A 24,034-nucleotide genomic window follows, 5' to 3' on the forward strand; every position below is an offset into this window, starting at 1 on the left:
AATTGTTACCACCCACACAAACTAACCAACGGAGACTGAAGTGTTATAAAAATAATCAAGGTTTGCCGGGGACGTGTTGTTGTTAAAGCACTAGCTTTTAGATGTGGGATATGTGATATAACCACCGAGACTTAAAGAACCTTTGATTTAATTTATATTTTTAGCCTTTTAAATCCTCTAAAAAAAAAAAAAAAGATCTGTTGCCTGTTAGTCAGACAAGTCTTTTGATGGTTGATTTGTGTCACCTAAAGAACAGCAAATAATTGTCTGCAATTAACAAACAGATGTAAACAAAGTGGTAAGGTAGGCTTGTCGGGTCGAAGGTGGAGCTCACTTTACTCTGTTACATGAACCCAATTAGCATTCTTATGTTGTCAGGGTCGCATGCTGATCCAAAGTCTGTCTGGCCTCTTATCTCATCACATCTGATTTTGTTCAAAACAACATAAAGCCTAAACTACAGCAGGAGGTTCCGAGAAAGATTCACTGTTTTCTTTTTACACTGTCAGAGTTTTGGTTTCAAGCGGTGCTAGGAGCTAATAAAAACAGACCACACCACTGAGCGTGCCAGTGAACCGGGGCTGTGGTCTGAAGACCGAAGATCAGAGAAGCCTGCTGGCACTGAGCTGAGAAAGAATAACAATTTCACGTCGGTGAAAGCTGAAAAGTTTATTAACATTAATGACAGCAACTATTTGATGCTTTTAAATGGCGCCTCCTTCTTTCAGAGGAGCAGGGAGCAAACTAGATCCTCGAGCAGAGATGATCTTTTATTTCACGTAGCCATGACATTTCAACATTTTCAAATATGAGTGCTCACAAGTTAGAATGAGTAAATAAATTATGACATTGCCGTACATGGAAATATACATTTCCAAAATGTTTAATATACCTTAAAATTGTTCACATTTTGTAACAATTTAGGTTTAAGACTTTAGTGAACTTTTCTGTGATGAACCCCACACAGAGCTCTGTAATATTAAGGTGAAAAAACGGGATTCATGATTTCCAAGTATTTTTTTTTTTTTTTTTACAAATAGATAAAGCGTGTTGCGAGGAGTGTGTCTATTTGTATTCACAGTTAGAGCTTGCAAGTCTTTCAGAGTATGTTCCGACAAGCCTTGCACATCATAAGGCTGAAATTTAATTCAATCAGACTGGATGGAGAGCATCTGTGAACATCAATTTTCAAGTCTTGCCACAGACTCTCAAATAGATTTAAGTCTGAACCTTGACTATTATAGGAATATCCTTTGATCAGAACCATTCCATTGCAGCTCTGGCTCTATTTTTGGAGTCGTTGTCCTGCTGGATTGTAAACTTCAGCCCACTGCTAAGTCATTTGCAGCCTGTGTCAGGTTTCCTTTCATTATTCCCCTGTCAGCTCTGACCAGCTTCTCACCACATGCTGCATGATGCTTGCCCTGACCTCTTCTAACAAGGGGATGGTGTGATTAAGACAATATGCATTGTTAGTTTTTCTCTATTCTTGTTTGCATTAAAATAAAATTCTGATCTCACCCAATCAGAGCACATACCTGCTTCTCCCCTTACGTGGTTTGAGTTAAACTTAACAGGACTTCTTGTGGCTTTGTTTTGACAATTTCCATCCTGTGTTGGATTACACACCTTTTGGTAATCCGGTTGGAAGATTTGTTTACTTGATCTTTGCTGATTAACGCTGTCCTCATCTAGCCTGCCAGTTTCACAGCAAACAGTAAAGAAAAATATTCAATATTGTGGTTAACCATTGAATGTAATTACATTTAATACAGTTAAGATTATGGTAAAATCCTCCTGCTTTGAAGTACTTCTACCAAATAGTGTGAGTTGTTGTAACCAAATGTTCTCCTGAGACATCCTGCTCAAGAGCAACAATTCATATTTCAGTACAGTAGTGACTGAGGACAGCAAAGGCTCCAAGACAAGTCTCTGTGGAGAGAAATTTCAGGCTAAAATCCAGGTCTGCAAACTGTGTGTAGAAGGATTCGCAAAGTGTTTTTGTTTTGTTTTGTTTCGCCTTGACTGGATCCAATGAGTGCTATCCAAATACCGATAACTAAAACACAGAAACAGATCCTACAAAGGCCATTGGATCAAAATTAAATATCTGCCATTTCTTATACGACATGATTTGTAGTACTATTACATATTTATTAGTTTGTAGAAAACTGTCTAGTAACTCTGGGGTATTCAGGCAACCTTGCTTCGATGTGTTCACATGCTGCTTGTGCTGTGCTACAGCCTCAGGTCAAACTCCAGGGCTGCTTTCATGTCCCAGTTCCTCTCTCCAGGGTCCAGTCAAGCAGGGGCCACACACAAAGAACTGCAAGGGAGGGTTCTTATCTGAGAGTCTAGCCACTAAAAAATTGTTTGGCAAATACAGTGAGTTACCCCTTGGTGCTTGTCATCTAATAAGCAAAAATAGACACATTATTTTATTTAGGCAGAAGTGATTGTATAATGATAATCTTTCTTTGCCTTCTGTCCGCTAAACATCAGAAGTAGCTGAGCTACTTTTTTTCACATATGTAAACGAAAGACATTTTATTTGTACTCTATTTCCTGAAATCGTTATCAGGCCAAGCAAAGCTTTTATTGACAATCACATTTTAATCATTTATAAAATTTATTGAGATGCCAGTTAGAGAGGGCATTACTGTATTTTTTGGACTATAAGCCGCTACTGTTTTTCCTACGCTTTGAACCATGCGGCTTGTAGCCCGGTGTGGCTTTTCTGTGGATGTTTCTCCAACCACCAGGGGGCTCTTTAGCAGGAAGTGAATCATTTTAAAGTCAAAATTGTAAATCAAAGAAGAAAGTGCTCATTTTCATTTAGAACAAGCACATGCTAGCAGCAGGCATGGCAGAGAAATGTTTTCAAACTCAAACCCCATCATGGAAACCACACGAAAAAGTTTATATGATGCAGCTTTTAAGCTGAGGGCTGTCGATCTGGCAGTACAGGAGGGAAATAGAGCCGTTGCACGTGAACTCAACCTGAACAAATCCACGGTTCGGCATTGGAGATGCAGAGGTGCGTCCTTATGGAAAACCGAGAGCGGCAGAGAAATCAGCGGCTTATAGCCCGGTGCGGCTTATGTATGTACGTTTCCAGTTTTTATTTTTTTTAGTTTTTTATTTATTTTTTTACTTTCTGGGAGCGGCTTATAGTGAGGTGCTCTATAGTCTGGAAAATAAGGTAAATCCCATGTCCCTGTGTCTCATTTGTCTCATAACACACACTATCGTAAATCATAGCGTGTGTTATGAATTTTTGGTAAAGTGACCGATTGTAGTGCATCATCCGGGTTGAGACATCAAGATTCACACAACAGGTCCCATACAGACTTTCTGGCAGAAATCACGGTGGATCAGGAAAGTGAAGAGACAAAAACCATGACAAGTGGACTGAACAGGATTCAAACAAACAAAAAGAAACCCTTGGAAAAGGTGGTTTGAAACCTCAATCTACCAATGATGGAAAAACGTCCATCTTCCTCACAGTGATTTTGTAAAGCCTGAAATCTCACTCTCTTTCTCACTCTCACATTCCTCACTCTCACACTCCTTTTTAACACGTTGTTGATGTTGTTTCTAGGGTCGGCTCAAGTGTCCAGTTCAGCTGTGATGACAGCTATGTTCTGCATGGATCTAAAAGTATCACTTGTCAACGGGTCACTGACACTCTGGCTGCTTGGAGCGACCACAGACCCATCTGCAGAAGTAAGTTATAACATGATTCTCACTGAAACAAGTTTTTATTTCTTTAGGTGTGTCGCAGATGTCAAAGCTGTTGGCACCAAATTATTCGTACCTCTTGGTAGGTTTAGATTTAACATAATCAAACTACCTATAAAAAGTATCAACACTGGAAGAAAACACATCTGTTTTTATTAACTTTCTTTTTAAATGGCATGTTGTAATCATTTACACCCTTCTTAATAACCAGTGGGAAAATCTTTAATGACAGATCACCAGATTCAAGTCATGGCTCTGGCTCTGGCTAAAGGCTTGCTAATACATTTTGTAGTTAGAAGACAAATGTTAACAATGTTAGAAGATTACCATAGATCTAAATCGGCAAAGAAGTATAAATAGAAATAAACATCTTGTAATGTTTTTGGGTCATTTAATTGTTTTATTAGATATTGTTTCAAATTAAACAAATTAATTTCTGAAAGAGAAAAAATATGTACTAAGCAAAAGAAAGTTTTAAAAAATTCTTAAATGTAATAGTATTAAATGTTATCACCAGAGCAACTTGCAAAAATACCGATAAATCAGTTTAAGCTGCCAAATGCTATGAAATGTATGCAAATGTCAAATACCATGTCTATAAATATCTTCAGCATCAAGGAATCCATTAATTTGCGATATAATTGTAAAAATAAATCTTCCCATTTTATTCTGTTGAAAGCTGTGCTCAGTGTGAAAGAAAATGGCAGCCAAAAGAGGTGCGAACCAACGTGCAAACAGATTAGAAGTTAGTACATTCAGGAGCACTTTGAACATCACAAGCATGCTCTTTACCTGGAGGAACTTTTACTGAGTGCAGTTCATTTTAACAACATTAAATGGTATTTTATTCTGAAGTGACGAGCACTGAATATTGAGAGACTTTTCAGTCAAACTCTCGCTGCTTCGTGCAGAAAACAGCCAAACTGTTATCCACATGAAACCCCACATAAACGGAAAACTTTAGATGTGCTAAAATAATGAAACAATGCCCATACCAATTAAACTTAAAAAGAATGTTGCAAAGAGACAAGTTAGATTTTTTTTTTTTACCAATTTCTAAATGTCAGGCATTACTGGAAAGACCTTAGCAAAAGTACCTGCCTCATCTAAAACTTCTTATTTAAAAAAAAATAATAATAATTAAAGAAGCTTTATAGCACTAATTATAATAACAAAAATATTGACCAGTTATTGTATTTTATATTTAGTAAAAAAAATATATACATACTACAGCAAAGATTATTAGACTGACATTGCAAATAACTTTCTGTAATTTTGGCCCAAGTTTATTTCATATCTTGAAGGCTTTGAGGGCTTCTCGTATCTGAATCTTTTCAATTGTTTTTAATGTGATCAAGATGGAGATAGATTGAGTTTTGCCACTGTAGCTGCTTTACTTTCCTCCTCTGGAACAACTTGAGAGAACTTAACCTTGCTCAAAATCCTATTTCATTCTTTCTGAGAATGTCTGAGTATATTTTGCCAATAGCTGTTGGTTTGGTGACATCAAGCGCTATTCTTTTTCCAAATGATGTATGAAATAATATCCAAAAAGTCCCTATTTGGCCTCATCTGACCAGAATTTTCTCCTGGCATTTTACTGGCTTGTCCATTGTTTCACAGCAAACATAAAGACAAACTTGCAAATGCAACTAAGTTTGGTGCAGTGAATATGCGTAGAGGTTGTTGAATGCATTATTTATTGTTTTATTGGGATCAGTAACTTTGCTGATTCCTCTGTCCAAAATAGTGTAAAGAGTGTCTGACTTGTTTGTGGTAAAACGAAGCTCTTTGCTCTTCCAGCTTATAGTCTCTTTGGTTCATGGTGCATCGCTGAGATGTTTTGAATCATCTGTAACCGTTTTCGTCAGCGCACTTTGCAAGAAAAAGGTTGCAAAGTTCTTGAGAGAGGTCTTTGGTGCTACGCATCATAAAATGCTTTTAGAGCGATATGTTGATGAAACTTATTCCTCAAGAAGATTTTAGACATGATATTACAGTATTTACTTCCCTCACTGTGACCTGACTAGATGATGCTGTTCAAAGTTCAGCTTCGACGAGACAAATCCAAGTTTGAAGAAAGAAAGAAAGTCCTGCAGGGTCCCCATGAAGCAAAGCAGTGCAATCCAAATGTGACATCATACATTTTTAAATGTATTTTTAATAGTTCCTCTGCTGCATTGGAATTACATGCCAATGTCGTTTTTATCAGAATGTAGCCACACAAATAATACATGTAGCTAAAATAATAAATAGTCCTGTTTCTTCAGAGCATAACGTTGCTTATGATAGCGAACATATTGCAGAAAAGCTGCTTTGAATGTTTTGTGATGACTTTGTGTATGATTCTAAGGTAATTCTTCTGAATTGTTTGTTAAACCAGTATATTTTTAAAGCATGTAAAAGTTGTTAATTTAAGCACTCTCAGTGACCATTACCAAAATCCTTGCAGAGGAAAACGATTCGCTGAGCAATCTAATAGCATTTTAATCCTCATTTGCAATGTGCTGTATTACAAATTGTTGCATCTGAAAACCTGTTAAATTGTAAATGGTTATGGTGTTTAGTTTTTATTTGAGATTACAAGTGTTGTATAAATGTATTTCTGAGGAGCCATGAAAAACAATATCGTTTAGCTTTACATGATTTTGTTTATTGACGTGGCAGAGCGATGATGCAAACTGCTCTCATGTTTACTGACAACACCCTGTTAGGTTTATTGCCACGAAATGAAAAGGCAGACGGCTGGTTTTACACACCCAAGTGTTTGAGCACATGCAGTCGCAAACACACTTGCTCTGACAGCAAATGTCCAAGGGATAATGTCACACATCTAATATCTGCAGAAGTATTGGCCTTGAACTGTTGGTGTGTTTGACAGACAGCCAGTCCCTGCGCTCAGACACATACTGTAGGGTCCCTGTCACATCATGTTATGGTGCATGTGTGTACCATTATCTGCATGTGTTTGTGTGTGTGTGCCTGTATTGTGAATATATGACTGTCACTGACCTCGGAAACATGCCTAAAGTCATGATACTGTCTCATCCTGTCAGAAACGATTGAAATGTGGAAAGAAAAAACAAAACAAAAAAAAAAAAATCCAAATTTAGCGTCATCTTAAAACTTTGATGTGAAATGTCTCTGTTTGTTTTTCTTTGTAATTCAGTTAAAATATGATCAAGTAAAATGTTTTTTAAAGGAGACAAACAACTGAAATTTGCATTTCAAATGACCAAAAAGAATAATACATCCATGCATTCATTGATGTATTGTCTTTACCTGTTTATCCGTTTAGTATTGCTTGGTTTGGTGCCGATCTAGAGCAGTCACTGTGGATAACAGATAAAAAAATGCAATATATAAAAGTAGGATTGGTCTATTTTGTAGATTGTCAAAACATTTACAGAATACTAAAGGTGTAAATTCACATTTAAGAAGGAAAGAGAGCAGAGACTACAATATGTGTTTTTGATTTAGTGAATTAAACGGATATGTTGTCCTAGAGCCTATAAAATTATTATGAAAGCCGTAGCAATATATATACCTGCTTTCCTTTGTGGAAAGCAGATGTGATTTTTGTTCATTTATGTCTCAAATTTCTGTAAACTTAACCAGTAATTATTGTTCCTGACCTTTATTTAACTGCTTAGATTTCAGTCACAATAATACCAGAAGAGCCTGATATATTCTGAAAGGGAAACCTGGAGAGTAACAAAAGCCTAAATCAATGGATTAACTGTTAGAGAAAATGGAAAGGCAGAGGTTAAAAAATGTCTTCTGTACACTGGAGCTCTGGTGTATTGTATTATCTGGTGTGATCACTCTTCTGGGATTCAAACCCGTGAGCCTCTCTCGTTTTCTGCTGAGACTTTGCTGTTAATTAGAAGCTGGTTTCCAAGATGAATTGCAATGAATGTGTTTCTGTGTGTCCGTGTAGCTGTGTGTGTCAAAATGTGGTTCAGCTCTCTTTTCTAATTAACAGTCTGATCAGTCATCTGGATTCCTCTCCTCTCTTCCCCCTCTCTCTCTTGGCATTTTCTGTTTCTTTTTTGCCTCCTGGTTTTTCTTACTTATTTCCCTTTTTCATTCCGTTCATTTTCACAGCACCATCTTTCGGTTTCTGTCTGTCTTTATTGTTATCTGAACCTCTGTCCCGTCCGTCAATTTGCTTCTCAAGCCTGGTGTCACTAGTGGGGCGAGTGTCTGTTAGTCTGCTGTAATTTTAATCTGTAATAATTACAATAGTAGACAATAGTTGTGTCATGGTTGCTAATTTAAGTTTCTAAAATGCTAAAAAAATATATGTATTATTTTAAAATACTGCAACTACTGCATTATTTAGTACTTATTCAACTTAAATGGTAAGAATTTTCATACAAGCATTGACAGTTGCTTTTTTTATTTATTCATATTTAACAGTTCTTAATTATTCCCAAACAAGAGATTCTGTGCTTTTCAACTATTAACAACTTCAAAAATATTTTAAAGCAAAAAAAAAAAAAAAAAAAAAAAATTCTTATGATTAAAGAGAAAGAAAATCACAGCGAAACAAAAAATACAGCCTTTCACAGAATTGAATCGTTGTGTTTCTAAGCACAGGACAAACTGATTTTTTTTTTTTTTACCTGATTCTGGATACTATTACTAATAATAAACTAATTTCAACAACCATTTTTTTGTAAAATTTATTTAACCAGCAACATGACAATGTTAGGAATAGTGTAAAAATATATATTTTTTCCAGCATAGCAAGAAAATTAGTGAATAAAATAAATTGTTTACTGAGACTACACATGTGCAGAAACATGTCAATATTTGGAATAAGCATAAGGATACCTTTGGGCTTACTGTTTGTTTGTTTTTTCTCTCATCTTCTTTTTATTGCTTAAGGTTAACTATAATTAGCCTGTGAGTGATTACCTTTATCTCAAATTTCTCTTGTAGCCCGTACCTGTGGCAGTAATCTGAGAGGGCCCAGAGGGGTGATAACATCTCCTAACTACCCTGTTCAGTATGAGAACAATGCACACTGTGTGTGGGTCATCACTGCAATGGACTCTGACAAGGTAAGCAAAATGAATTCATCCTAAATTTATTTGAGTTGCTTTGCTCTAACTCATGTAACACATGGCTCGCCTTACACTAAAGGACCTAGTCAGAGTTCCTCACTTTTCTTTGTTATATGGTTTAAAATCAGCATTCACAGGACATACTGTAAGGCCTACTTCATAACAAACATCTGAAAATTTGATCTTCCACTCTTTTGATGGACTTTGCAGTGCATTTAACATATAATACGATGGATTTCTAAGTCAAACTGTTGAAACCGCTTCTGTCTTGCCTTAATCGTGTTTTCGGTAAATGAGGAATTCAAGGAAATTTAGGTGAACATCAAGTATGCATGCGGCCTTTGACGCACTCTAAAGGTGGCACGTGAGCATTACTTTACTATGTCATCAACACAGAAATGAAAGGCTGAGATGCAATTTACACACGTTGTACAATCCTTCAGAGATGATTAACTTGAATATCCCCAAAGTTTTGATTAGGCAAAAACAAATGAAAATGCAGTTTTACAAGAGGAAGGCAGACGTTTTATTTTTGCACTGAGCTCACTTCCCCTATACCCTGAATTTAGGGTGGTGTTTCTAGCCAAAGCAAACATTACAGAAAATGTTTTCATTAAATGGAAAACCCTGAAAGTCTGTAGCTGTGTGATTTAATGGGGCCAGATGTGACTGAAAAAGATGCTTCAGTCTTTTGGTGGTAAATGGAAATTCGGAGATGCACCAGAGCGCAACAGAAAAGGTAACAAAACAGAGTTCACTTGCATTAATACTTTGAAATCCAGAATCTACCAGCCGTTTTGATAAGCACCTAATCATTTTAAAGAGAAATTTAGCAATTAAAATTAAAAAATAAAAAAATAAAAAAATGCGGCCGGGAATAAAAACATTCAATTATCAAATAGCTTCTGTCATTGTTTTAATTATTTGTGAAAAAATATCCAGATTAAATGCCTTTGTAAGTAAACCGACTCCTTAGTGCAGCAGAAAGTTGAATTGTAAATATGAACGTGTAGAAAAGTCCTGATGGATTCTTGGTGCCTCCTAAACCCAACATATGACATTACAACACCACCCATTATTTTTTTCCCAACGTACTTCTGTGATTTTTACTCTCTCCCTAACTCCCGTTCCTCTGCACTACACTTTTACAATCCAGTTTCTCCCTCTTTGTATTCTTTCTTCCTTTCAACAGCTTTATAATGACAAGCTTGAAAATGGTGAGAGAGGAGAGATGGATAAGTCAAAAAGAAGAATAAGTTGTTACTGAGTTCATTGAAAACTACAGAGAATCTTACAGGAAAGAGAAATAAAAATGCGGCAGAATATTTAGCCAGCTACTTTACATGCGTAGGCATGCTAAGGAAGAGAGGAAAAATGGACTGAATGTCCAGGATGGTACTTGACATGTGACACCCAAGTTTTTTCTAAAGATGGATAGAAATGGAGTCAGCTCACCTCTTAGCCCTCAAAGACTGGGGCTGAGAAATTGTGAGATATAATTGAAGAGAGACCACAGAAAATATAAAAGCCAGGCTGAAGAGTGGAGAGAAAATGACTTTTTGTTCTCCCTACTGTGTCTTTCTGACCTTGGCGGAGAGAAATGGCTCTTCACAAGGTGGCCAAGGGCTTGTGGCAGGCCATGACGCAGTTTCATTGTATTACTGTGCAGATTTATATCATCCACGTTGCTATGAGCCTCTAATGAAGTCTCTAATCTGATTTATACCAGCACCTACCAGTTTACACTGGTGGGTATGCTAGATCGTCTTTCATTGTTTCAGAATTACTGATTAAAGTCCTGTGTTGATGTGTTTCACACCTCATGGCAAAATTTTGTATATTGTGAATCTGCTTGGTGTCAGATGATAACCATGCAATATAATAATATATAATATGCAATATTTTAGATGCACGTTTTTTTTTATTTTATTTTATCTGAGTTTATGGCAGATGTAATGCTTTTTTTTTCTGCTTGTTATATACCTATGCATGTAAGATTTAACCCCTCAAAATACTTACATGTAAGTCAATGGGTCCATTTCAACCTATGAACCAGTAAAGAAACAATTAAAAAGCAACTTAGTCTTTTGAGTATGCAGGTACACTTCCTTTGAACACATACTCAATGTTTTTTTTTGGTTTTTTTTGATAAAATCAAATCATTTTTAAATTATGATACATTTATTTCACAACTTTTCTTGCAAACTTGAAATTCTGCCTTATTATAGCATGCAATTTAAGACATTTTTTACTGATTTCTAATTTAGTCTTCAACATATTTTTTTCATGAGACAAACCACACACTCAGTGCAACCTAGATTGTCTTTCTTCTTGGTATATTGTTGCATGTGCTCCCATCTTAGCCTGCCTTGTTATCGTAAAAGGCTGCTCAATCGCATTTTTCTCAGGTGTTGCTAAACTCTGCTTCCTTTTTTTCTTCAGCCCCTTACCTTCACTAATCTAATCTCAATAAGATTTTTACAGTTACATGTTCACGTTGATAGACGTCAGCCTCTAGTCTTTTTAAAGGAGGCCATCATTAAATGCATTGTTGGAGTGACTTTTGTAGGATATAACAAAAACGGTTTGATGCTTTAAATGCAGTACTTTTCAAAACTAACTTTGAACATTTTGGCATTTTGGCAAATTACTGTTTCAAACTTCAGCGTATTTTATTGTGATCGTATCTGACAGACCAACCCAATTTAGTGCATAATTTACAGGTGGAAGGTATAATAATATAGGATTAAATTCTTTAAACAAATATCAATCAGAAAATTATTTCATCTGCACTTATTTAGAACCCATTGCTCTTGCACCTAATCATAGCATCCAGTACAAATGTTCCTGGTAAAATCTTAGGGTCGGCCCTCTCTAGGCGCCATGTGTGAAATTGAACAGTGCTCCGAGATGCTCAGTGTTTTGGATGTTATTTTATGGCATAATCCTCCTTTTAAACTTCTCAACATATATCAGTCTCTTGTGTATTTTTGCTTGACCTTGATGATGCTGTTAATGCACTACTTTTTCTCATCAAATTTATCTGTCCCTTTAGAAAAGAGTAGGAGATTTGTCTGAGGTATCCTCATGCTATTCTTTTTCAATCAATATTGGTGGACAAACTTAATTTATTCAGCAGTAAAGGCAGAAGAAAGAAACTTATACCAATGTTTAATTTGGTATAAGGAAATTTTGGTTTCCTTATACTTTCAAACACAACTGCAAAGTCTTTTTTTTTTTTTTCTTCCTGGCATATTCTCAAAACAGAAGAGTTGATGCTTTTTATACTCACGGGTACAACCATGTGCAGGGGTGACCTGTGACTAGTTCGAAGAGATTTAAGTTTTGAATAAGATGTTTAATGATGGTAAATGTTTAATCTTAGGTTAGATATAGGGTGTTCAGTCCTAGAGCTACAATCTTTCAGGTTATAGATGCATCCCTCCTTCAACACATCTGGATCAAATGGCTGAATTCCCTCATCAGTATTAAGTCATTCAGCTCTCTAGAGACCTGGTTACGAGTCATTCATTTGATTCAGGTGTGCTGTAGAAGGGAAACTTGTAGAAGTTCCAGGATGTTGGATCTCAAGGACTTGCCTTGTGTTGATGGACGGCTCAACATAAGGGTTTAGTTTTTTGTATTGGAGGATTGATTAAAATGAGTAATAACTATATTCATGCAAACCTTTCTGCCTTTCTATTTTCTCTTATGTGTCAGTCTTTGTTGGTGTGCTGCTCTTCTTTACTCCTGCACTCACAGTGTCTCTGTCAGGTTTTTATTCCAGATGACTTCTTTCATCAATAATGTGTTTCAATGCTGAAAAAACTTTTTTTTTGTTCTTACTGAAGTGTGCATACCTTTTCTTTTTCCTTTTTCTTCTTTATGTAGTTTCACTTTCACGAGTTTAAATGACCAATAAGTAATGCCAGCTGGTGTGTGTAACCTTGTTAAGTTTTGAATAAGAGCTCCTCAATCAATATGGTTTGTTGTTGTCTGTCAGCCTCTCGGCAAAAACACGGTGACTGTGCTTTTATTTTTGTTTCTGCCTCTGTTGTTATTTGTGTACGAGAGGTTGTGTTTGAGTTTATGAATGTTGACTGTGTGTTTTCTGTCTGCCAGCTTAATTGCTAACTGCCAGCGATTGTGAAAAATATGTTGCACGGTGAACTGTCAGCTCTCGGGTCATAGCGAGGAATAACTTGGGTGGGCAGAAGAAAAAGGACTTGACAGCGCGTGTGTACGTGTGTGTTATTGTGTGTGTCAGTCATTTGATTCATCAGTGTAGAGCGGATAATTATTTTGTTCAAATATGAAGCATTCCTGCTGCTCACAGACACACGCACACACACGCACCCTTGAAACGCATCATCTCACATCCCCTTTAAACCTCTAATCATTGCTGTCTTTTTTCTGATGAATACAAATTAGCAACTGCAGAACTGTGTGTGTGTGTGTGCGTGTGTGTGTGTGTGTGTTTGCGTGCGCGCAGGGTTGGTTGGTTATTTTCATGTGAGCATCATTGCTATCACTTCAACATAAGGCCGACACAGTATGTGACATTCAGTCAGATTCCCTTAATTTTTACTTGATGCAGGAAGTGAGGCCAATAAAGAACAATAAAGGCAGCAGCCAGGATGTGTTAAAATCCAGCATAATTCAGTAGCGGTATATTGTTTTGCATCAGTGCTCAAGCTCTTTCATTAAAGAGCAGAAAACGCCCAAAACGCAGTGCTTTGTTATGCATGTCTAAATAGGGCACCTTTCTGCTATTGCATCTGTTTAGCTTATTTATCAAAGCTGTAAACAACATTTAAAGGAACGTTGTGGTTCATTACTATTTTGGTTTTTGTTTGCCTCACTGACCATTCATGAGGCAGTCTTTGCCTTATCTCTAAATTGTACTTTGTATAAGTCACTGCTTAAACCAATTTGGTTTAAATAACTACTTTTATAGATATCAGTAACTACTTAGAAGAGCAAGGAGAAATCGCTAACCATGGTGTTGATCATTAGAACTAGCAGAGGTCATTTTTTAGCGAAACACATACGGGCTTTTACAGGCAGTCCTTTATGCAGCTCCTAAATTAACCTGAAGATTTGTATAAACCAGTGGATGTTTACAAGTTTAGAGTAAGTAGAGACCATTCTGCGTAAAAGGACTCCTTTTCAGCAAAGTGTTGACAACTGAAATCAGAAAGCAGGTCAGCCATAAACTCGCAAATGCAAGTCCCTTTTTCAACTTAATAAAATAATAATACATTTTATGTATAAGTACCTTTCAAGACTCTCATGGATGCCTTACATTAGCAACGTAAAATTAAAAAGTGCTGCAAAGAGAAAAAAACAAAAACATTTAAATACAAATAGCTATTTGCGTGTGTGTAAATGTGAAGGAGTTGACTAACATAAAGCAGAGATAATTATGGAGGGCTTAGACTGTTAACAGGAGGATTTTGAACTCAACATGGAGCAAACGGGAGAGTTTCACATCAATCGTACAAACAAAGCCGGCAAGGAAAACCTTGCGTCCATCGGAGGTTCAAAAATCTAATAAGCATTGTGGAACCAAAAGTGTTGCAGATTGATGGTCAGTAGGGTCAATACTGAGCACACTGTGTTAAATGAGTGTAGGAAAAGGGTTGGACACATGTGACTCATAACTGCTGCTAATGAATATGCTGTATTTTAATGAAGTTCAGTGATCTGTGATGTCTAGGTGCCCTTTAAAGCGACAAGTTCATTGTGTGTTTATAGCAACATTTTTGCCTTCCATGCCCTCATCAGCTGGCTGTGTGGTCATCTGTTATCCGGTCATCAGTTTACCATTTCACAAGTCATCTCATATGGAGCTGTTTTTTTGTTTTTTTTTGATAGGGGATAATAGCATACATAGCATATAGAAAGGCAACATTTTTATATCAATCAATCAAATTTTATTTGCATAGCACATTTCAGCAAAAAGGCATTTCAAAGTGCTTTACATCATTAAACACAAAAACACAGAGTCATGCAACATTGAATCAACAATCAAAAGCATTAAATTTCCTGCCGAGTCGATGTTCTGCCCTTATGGGTACCTCATCAAAAACAAAAAAAACACTAAGTAAAATTCTTACTTGAAAGCATAAACTGCACCACTGAAGACAGTGGCCCTAGCTATAACTGATTACCAGTTGAAAAATTGTTTTGAAGTTAACATATCAGTAAGGTGCACTTATTGTAAATTTTTGTTTTACAGCATTAATATTCTATGTATTATACAATTAAAAATACAGTTTAAAAGGTGCAAAACCTTATGCAATTAATTTCACCAGGTCAATGTTTTAATTATTATTATTAAAAAACCCATATCACTAATGTGTTCAGATCCTAGTTAGTAAGATCTCACACTTGTAGAGATCTTTTTTTTTTGTTTTGTTTTGTTAAATATGAATAAAAATAAAGATGGCCTGAGGCTGGAACCATTTCACTTAAATATGGAGTCACATCTGGGTCCTTCCAAGACACAGCCAACGGGGAGCCTCCTTTAGAGCCTCCTGTTATATTGAAAAACCACTTGTCAGATTAGATTAGACTAAAAAACAATCATTAAAGTGAATGTTTTCTTTTTCTTCCTTTTTTTGTTGGAGTTTTAACTCGGTTATTATTTACTTGTGATAGATTTGCGCACTCCTTTACATCACTACCCTGCAATTTGAAATATCGATTTCATTTTGTTTCATGCATTCACTTATTTGAAAAAGATGATGTACAATTGGTTTTTCAGTTTGTGTGCAAAAAAGGTTTCAATGTGAGGTGGCACTGTGTCTGGAGGCAGGGTGAAGAGAGGTTCACTTGGCAGCTTCACTCTGCTGTCTGTTGCGTCTTAAGTTCAGAGTTTCTTGTCTGTTTCTGTTTCCTCACACAGTGCAGAGATGTGTAGCTCTGTTAAAGAGAGATGGTGTATCCGTGCTGGGCCTGTAATTATCTTGACGTTTGCCAAGGCTGCTGCTCTACCTCCAAATCAGAGAATGAGCTTGAAGAACATTGTAACACATCCTCACTCCTGACACGTTGAGAAAATAAAACAAGCAAACACATATTCCCCAAACCCTGTGATTCCTTCTTTGCTTTTATCAGACAAGAACCAGAAAAAAAAATGCCATTTGACACACCAATATAGCAATTTATCTTTCAAGCGAAACGTCTGAAGTATGTAACTTGTGACTTGATCCTCCAGTTGATTTATTATTAAAATTCTAGAAAAGAGATCAAGCATCTGTGCACAAGCTGTTTCTGAGCTCTTTACATGTCACTGAACAATACTATCAAATAAATGTATAATCACAAATATAATCATATTTTAACCGTCTAATGATCCTTTTATAGCTTAGCTTTTTAAACATACATGCAAATTGTTTCTAAAGTTCTGGTTAGACAATAAAAGTAGTTGTGGCTGAATTAAGCCTATGGCAAAAGAACCATATATAAAAAATGTGAGGTAATTAATCAAATTCTTATTTTTTCCCCAAATTTGAAAATAAATAAGGCTTCCAGTAATTTGCCTTCTCAAACATTGCCCATACGCTTTTCTTTTACTGGAAGTCTAATAGTTATCTGTTGAAAAAGTGTTGCTAACTCTTACTGTGGCAGCTGTCCAGTGACTAAACTCAACTCATTCATCTCACCAAGGAAATCTTGTAGACTTTGGCTCCAGGGCAGCTGTCCCCTGTCTGTACTACTTCTGGTCGTAGGTCACCTCAGTTTATGGTTTAAACTTTCTCTGTATAGCTTTTTTTTGGCACATGATTAAAGCTATATCATTATGTCTCAAAGATTTTAGCTAGCATAATACTACATTTGGTAAACAGCATCAACATGGATATACCAAATTTTCCATCCAAGGAAAGCCATAGAGTATAATATTACCCATTTTACCATTTTACCCAGTCAATCCTGGAACTATTTTAGCATATCTGGTAAAACTGGGAAAATGGATCAAGGGCTTTGTAACCTTTCTTTTGCAGAAAGTACTGATTGCAATTTTTCAGATAATTTTACAATGATAAACACTGCAGTCAGTACCACAAGCAGAAAGGAAACAATGTAACCATAAACAAGCCAGAACCAGTTGTGTCTTGCAGGAACAATCAGAAGTGATATCCATGGATCAATAACCACTGGCAGATAACTTCAGAAAGACTTGAAATTGGCAAGTGCAGTGGTTATTTTAAATACAGCAATACGTAATGCACAAACCACAGAAGCCTATTCTTACACCAACTGCTGAAGAAAAATATCATCTTAAAACTTCTGACTTGATAAGACTGGAACTCCGTTGGTATCATTGTGCACACCGTGTGCAGAGGAAAGGGCCATGTGCATGACTTCAAATACACATACTAACAGGAAATGTGAAGAGAGAACATTATGATTAGGGGATATTTTTCAACATAGACTACTGAGATATAGATATGGAGAAATATACTGAGACTTTCTTATAGGGAAGACAGATCGTTTGGATTTTTAATCAACAAAATAATATCACAGACCCCGTGCAGAAAACTCACAGTTGGGTTTGGAGAAGAAAAAAATCAGCTGCCGGAATGACCCAGTCAACTGCTGCCTGAATGAGGACAATTTGTCTGGAAGAATGGATAAAGCTCACACCTGAGCAATGCATGAAACTAGTTTCTTTATGCGGAAGACGTTTTAAAGTTTGCATCACTGACAAAGGCTTTTCCACTAAATATTGATGAAATGTCAAAAGTCATGTTTGATACTAAATCTGTGTCATTTGATTACACTAACGATGATTTATGGATTCATTAGTTTGGATTCATTTGTAGGTGTTGGTAACTTTGGTTGTTATCAACATCTAGTAAGAATTTCATTCCAACAGATCTATTAGAAAAAATGTTGTCAATAAATGTTGTCCCCACTGTAAAAGAATAATGGACCTCCTACAGGGATTATTTCTTTGTTCAAATAACACATACATAATACACATAAATTGGAAACAAACAGTTTTGCTGCCTATTGAAAAGTGTCGGGAGGGATTGGCTTGTTCTAAAAAGGTTGGCTGCCTTCAGGTTAGTGACTTAATAGATTGAATAAATTAGGAAGTTTGAAATATGCAAAAAAAAATAAAAAAAAAATAAAAATAAGTAGGGAAATTACCTTAGGGTGGTTGTTGCCTGAGCTACCAAAACACAGGTTGGTGTTACTGGCCAAGCTTTGCTTCGACATGAAGCCCAAAGATTGTGGTCTGGTCAGGATCAGCTCATGTACTTTCATGTTATCTGAAAATACAAATAACTGACGAAAGCACATTATTAAACCCATGCTGTGTTAACAATACCCACATCTAAATGCATTTTTAGGAACACTCGATGTAGAGCAATTCACACTAAGTACAAACATATTGAAGCCTGTCCAACACTCTCAATTTGATGGATGAAAACATATAATGTGTTCCACATTATTTTATGAATTTTGGCTGTACACTTTTACACAGTATGATTTCACAGAGTATATAAGAAGACATACAAAATATTTTTACTGATACTCCAGATATTTTTTACTGACCCAGGGTTGCTATGCAAGCAGTGACTCAGTGTTAGGGCGTAATTAATGTTCTGTCTTTTCTGACATGCTTTCATATGGGTCTGCAAAAGGTAATTTTCAGTCTTACTGCCAAACACATTTTGATGTGAATTTGCAGAGTAAGTCAAAATATATCTATATATTTTTTATCATCAGGTGAGGTTTGGTCTTGGATTCTGACGATATGAAATCCTTGAAGAAAAATGCTCCAATTTTGTGATGTTACAGTACATTTTAAATGCATTTTTTATGATTTTGTGGCAATATCTTCTTTTATAAGAACAAACAGGAAGAAGTAGATGGCTCAGAATATCAGTGAAGACTGCAGCTTTACCACTGAGCAGAAAAATAACGTAAAATATGGTTACATTATGTTGTAAACATATTGTAAACATACGTCTACGTCAAACATTTAATATTACAAATTTATATATTTTTTATCACAGCTGAATACATAATGGAGGCTTGCTGATCTTAATCCCTCCTGTTCCATTTGGCCTTTAATGAAACAAAAAAATCTTTATGTACCTTGAAGTGCTTTGTGAAAGGGGCCACTAATTTATTCCTTCAAGTTGTAAAAAATTTATTCCATACAGTATTACTGTGTGGGCAACAGGGGATTCTCTAGTGGCAAAGTTGACTTTCTGGGTTTTTACAACCAGAAGATATTCAACTCTATAAATGTCCTTTATGCTGTTGTCTTACATTTATGATTGATGGCTTGCACCAAAATGCTGGAGAGAAATAGAACTGCTCTGTTCCAAAATATGTAGTATTTCACTTTTACTAAAAGAGTTTAAAATGAACGAATACACTACGTCAATCATTTTTGCAATGTCGAAACCATTATTTTATTTTGTTTTATTTTATTTGCAATGCCATGGTATTCTCTAGAACCAGAAACCAGCCAATTCCTAGTAATTATTTGATCTTGCTATGTGATTATGTCATCAGGAAACCTCAGAGTTCAAAGCACTACACCTGGTGAATTATTGAAGGGACTTCACTTTAGATTTGGGTTGCTCAGTTAAAGTTGCACTGTTAAAATGTCCTATTGAGCCATTCTATTAATGACCTCAAATGCTATTTAAATTTTAAATACTTATACCCTCCTGTGAATTTTTAGCACATATAGACAATTCCGAAATTCACCATTGTCATTAGAATACCTGAATTTTAATTACATTTTTGTTGCGTCATGCATAATCTTTTTCTAAGCAAGCCTATTTAGAAATTATTTAAGAGCACTGAGTTTCTTGGCAATGACCAAAGGATAATAATGCTTCATTTCCTTCCATTAAGTGCCATTGTTCACTGCATCAGCACACAAGCTAGAATGTGAAAGCATACACAAGCAAAATATAGATGAAAGATAACACACGTAGGTGAACAAACAAAGTTAGACAGCACTCACACACTCAGTGAAACAGCTGTGCCTTTAGAATTATTCTGCTTCACTTGTTAAGACAGATATACCTGAGAAAACCACCTTCTACTCACACACAAATTATCACACTTGGATGCACAGAAAAACTATTGTCAGTTTGTGGTTCACTCTGTTTTATGACTTCAAGCTTCCTGTAGAGTTTTTAACAACCCTTGCATTACAGTCACAAGCATATTCATGTTTTCAGTTGTAAGTTTATCAAAAATCATTGGCTATAAAGCCATATCAAAGGCATTTTTAGCTTTTCAGGGTGCTATTTTGACATAAAGTGTTCCAATCCCAAAACCTTTACAATTTTGAGAATAAAAGGAAGCCGTGCTACTTAAAATTGCGGTATGTACATTTTTAAATATATATATTTTGTACATATTTGTTGAAACTGTCACTATGTCGTGACAGGATGGTATGAGACGGATAACCTATGAAAAAAAAAGAATAGCTCCTCTGTCTTCCTACAGTGCGATCTGGAAACAACAAATAATTTCCAGGAGGCGGGTCTTAGCACTGTCAATCACCTCTCCATTAAGGCTGGGCGATGGATGGCATATACAGTTCTCCTTAAAAGAAGCAAAAATGCATGTTTTAGGACCGGAAAAGTCCTAATAGGATTACAAAAAATCCCCAACGTTTGAGCCTATTAGAAAACAAAGTTCTTGAACCCCCTTGTAGAGAGAAAATCACATCAACTCATCATTGTATGTTAATGCCCCCGGTCATTTGTTGTTAGCCAGTAGTTTTGCATGTTTTTCCCATTAGTTGGAGCTCTTTTGGAAAGACTACGCTTTGCTTGAGGGTGCAACAACAAATGTACACTGGGACAGTTAAATACTTTATACAAGCAGTCTGATTGGGCTGCGCCTTCAATGTTGCTTTATACAAAATACATTGTTTTGTTTGCATAAGACTGTGGGCTGTTTTTTGTAAATGAAAAGGTACGCTGAAACAGAAATGCAGATTTTAGAGAGCTATACAATGACCTCATTGCCATTCCCGTCATGATCGTAGTTAATCCCTCAGACCGTCTCCTATCCTTAGACATGATCTGAACATTTCCCGGCCATTTTTATTTTGACAAAGCACAGCAAAGGCTTAGTTGTGCATGGACGATTCTGGCTCGCTGAAATGGTTTTTACACTCCTTATCACCCACAAAAAGGTTTTTTCGTTACTGTACTGTGATTTGAAATGTGATGGCCTTCCATGCAACGTATTACACGCTCACAGATCATCTCAGGTCCCTGCAGTAATAAACAAGGGTCGTCTCTTGTGAAGACCATCACTTTTTTTTTGCTCTGAGGATATCTGAGCACAGCAGAGATGTGCCATTATCCATGCTGCCAGGGATATGATCTACATCTAATAAATAATGAACAAGCAGTGAATAATGGAATGCCAGTATTGCAGCATTTTAGAGTGCAAAGCAGATTGATGAACTGATGCTGTATGCATGCTACCATAGCCACACAGGTGTAAGTCAGGCATTCAGCTCTCGGTGTTCAGCAGCAGAGGGGTGTGAATGCAGGGTGTAACTTCCAGAAATGACGTGTTTAACTGTAAATGAGGGTGACGATGCTGCCGCGGGAAAAAAAAAAAAAAATTACATCAATGGTCTTTAAGTTTCAAGATTTATTTTGTTCCACTAACATATCGTACACATATCACCTTTAGTGTTGCTGTGATTCTACTACTTTTTAGAAATATGTTTTCCTCTTGCTTTTTTTTTTTTTTTAAACAATAAAAGGCATATACTGGCTCAAGTCATCACCTTTTTCCTGTTCCAACATTTTTTATCTAGCAGTGTAAACATATTAGCATATTATTATTTTTTGATAAATATTTAATTTTATTTCTCATATTGTGGCATATTTGGATTCCTCCTGCAGAGTCCAAAGATCTGATCGCAGAATCTGTTTCATCACTGTCCAATGTTTTTGCTTTTGTTTCCATTCCATATTTTAAGACGGAAAAAAAAATGCTGCGCAAATGGGGAACCATGAAAATCATTGTATCATAAATCTGCAGTACTTTTTCTTTCACTTCATCTAAAAGTATGTTTTTACCTTTTGTCTAAAGGAGTTTTAAGTGCCTGTTTGTGTGGTAGATGTGGAGCCTAAGGCAGTAATTGACTATACTTCTGTAAATAAACTTAATATCTGTGAAGATAAAAGAGAGACAATCTTTTTCTACCTTTTTGTTTGGTTTCTTGATTTCTTGTAGCTTTTCAAAAAACCAATTCACATTAATTCTGGAATCAAATACAAAAGTGACTGAGGGTCCACAAAAAGAACTGAGAAGAATACATTTGTTTTTAATATTTTCGTATTATTATTATTATTATTATTTTAAGAGAGAAACACTGTCTTTCTTGCATATCAAATTTCTCTGTTAACATGCTTTGTTCATGGAACAAGGGATTTAAGAATGGAATAATCAGATTTGTTTTTCAGTTGCTGTTTTGAAAAGGAACCTATAATCAGAGGTCTATTGGAAGTCGAAAAACTGGAAAGTTAAAAAAAAGAAACAAAATGGTCCCAATAAGACTGAACACCGCAAATTTATTCCTGTTCCAATGTAAAATGAAACTTAAGAACCTCATGCTGCTTTAAATAAGTATACATTATGTAGCCTATTCCCATGCTATGCATCCTATTTTTGTTTTTGTTTTGATTTCCATGACTTGTCAAGAAAAAATAGAGTCAGCCTGTTCAAATCGGATAGCTTTGTTTGGAAATACTTATTATTTCAGTGTAAATCAAAACTACAAGCCTCATCACTAAAAACGTTTATTAAATATTACCCACCGTAACTTTATTTCTGCAATTCTTTGTAGTGATGGTGTAAAATTGAACATTTATACTGAGACAATTTTTACTGCTTAGTGGTTACATGGAATGGACTTGGTTTGTTTTGAAGGTTGGCTTTTGGTTTTACTTAGACGGCTATGTGGCATTTGTGTCAGTTTTATGTAACTGTGACACGCAATTATCAGACTAGATTTTTTTTTATGACTTTTATTCAGATTAGAATGACAAAGTAATCTTGAGCCTTTTAATTGGCTTGACACCATCTATGCAGTTTGGGCCAATGTTACTCTAATAAAGCACACAGGTCTTATTACTTAGGGTTCAGTTAAAGTGGTGCTTGTTTATGAAGCCCTCATCCAGTCCTTCAGTTTCCATTCTCCAGAGGGATATGATCATTAAAAGCTCATATTGCTTGAAACTATACAGGTTGAAAATATGATGGCAAAAATAAATTCTTATTAGCTTTTATCTTTTCTTTGCTATTTGATATTTAATTTGCGTTCAGTGTGTTGTTGTTTTGTAACCATTTCTATGCCTGTTTTCTTGCTTTTCATCGTTTCAGGTAATAAAGCTGTCATTCGACGAGTTCGATCTGGAGAGAGGCTATGACACGCTGACTGTGGGAGACGGTGGAAAGATAGGAGACACTCGGAGGGTACTCTATGTGTAAGCACCAGTAATAATTTCTCATCTGTACCAGTACAGAACAAGTTATAGGCAATCATAAAGAAAACTGTAGACGGAGGAGCGGTAGACTGTTCTGCAGGCATTTCTTTCAAATCTTAAACTGCAAATTGCTAATATGTTTGAATCTCCTGCATAATTCACCAAAGTAAAATGGATAAAAAGATTATTTTACTGATGTATAGGTAATGCTTTGTCTTTGTAGACTCACTGGTGCCAGCGTCCCTGATCTTATCGTGAGCTTGTCGAATCAGATGTGGCTACACCTGCAGTCAGACGACACAATCGGCTCTGCGGGGTTCAAGGCAATCTATGAAGGTAGGGATTCTTTCTAAGGATTTCAAGACTTCTCATCACACCTTTTTTTTTTCTTTTTTTACTCTGAATCATGCACACACATATGCAGTAACATATCACAGCATTCGAGGGAAGCAGTTCATATGCAGCAAAGTATGGTTTAAAATGAAAAAAGGTGTCATAGTAAAGCTTAAAGTGAAGGGAGAGGCATATATTACATACAATAGGTTTCCACAAAGATTGCCTCTGTGTGGATAACAGCAGAATATGTTTCTATATGCTTTGATAAATACAACATGACAACCAGTTTAGCTACATGAAACATTTACAGTCATCTTTCTTAAAGACCAACACATCCTTACAAACTAGCCTGTATCTAAAATACCAGTCGTTTTTTTTCAG

General features: G+C 36.0%; 1 protein-coding gene across 1 annotated transcript in view; it reads left to right on the forward strand.

Moving 5' to 3' along the window:
* LOC106957382 (CUB and sushi domain-containing protein 1) overlaps positions 1-24,034 on the forward strand; it is a gene marked incomplete at its 5' end in the record, with an annotated part of 204,511 nt that overhangs the window by 33,802 nt on the left and 146,675 nt on the right. The window contains 4 exons of the mRNA XM_015048702.1: positions 3,602-3,726; positions 8,689-8,810; positions 23,214-23,317; positions 23,541-23,653. Coding sequence (XP_014904188.1) covers positions 3,602-3,726; positions 8,689-8,810; positions 23,214-23,317; positions 23,541-23,653 — 464 coding nt within the window. The remainder of the gene's footprint in view (positions 1-3,601; positions 3,727-8,688; positions 8,811-23,213; positions 23,318-23,540; positions 23,654-24,034) is intronic.

The sequence above is a fragment of the Poecilia latipinna genome, unplaced genomic scaffold, assembly GCF_001443285.1.
Source record: "Poecilia latipinna isolate Pla-1442-1.1 unplaced genomic scaffold, P_latipinna-1.0 Scaffold899, whole genome shotgun sequence".
Lineage (NCBI taxonomy): Eukaryota > Metazoa > Chordata > Actinopteri > Cyprinodontiformes > Poeciliidae > Poecilia > Poecilia latipinna.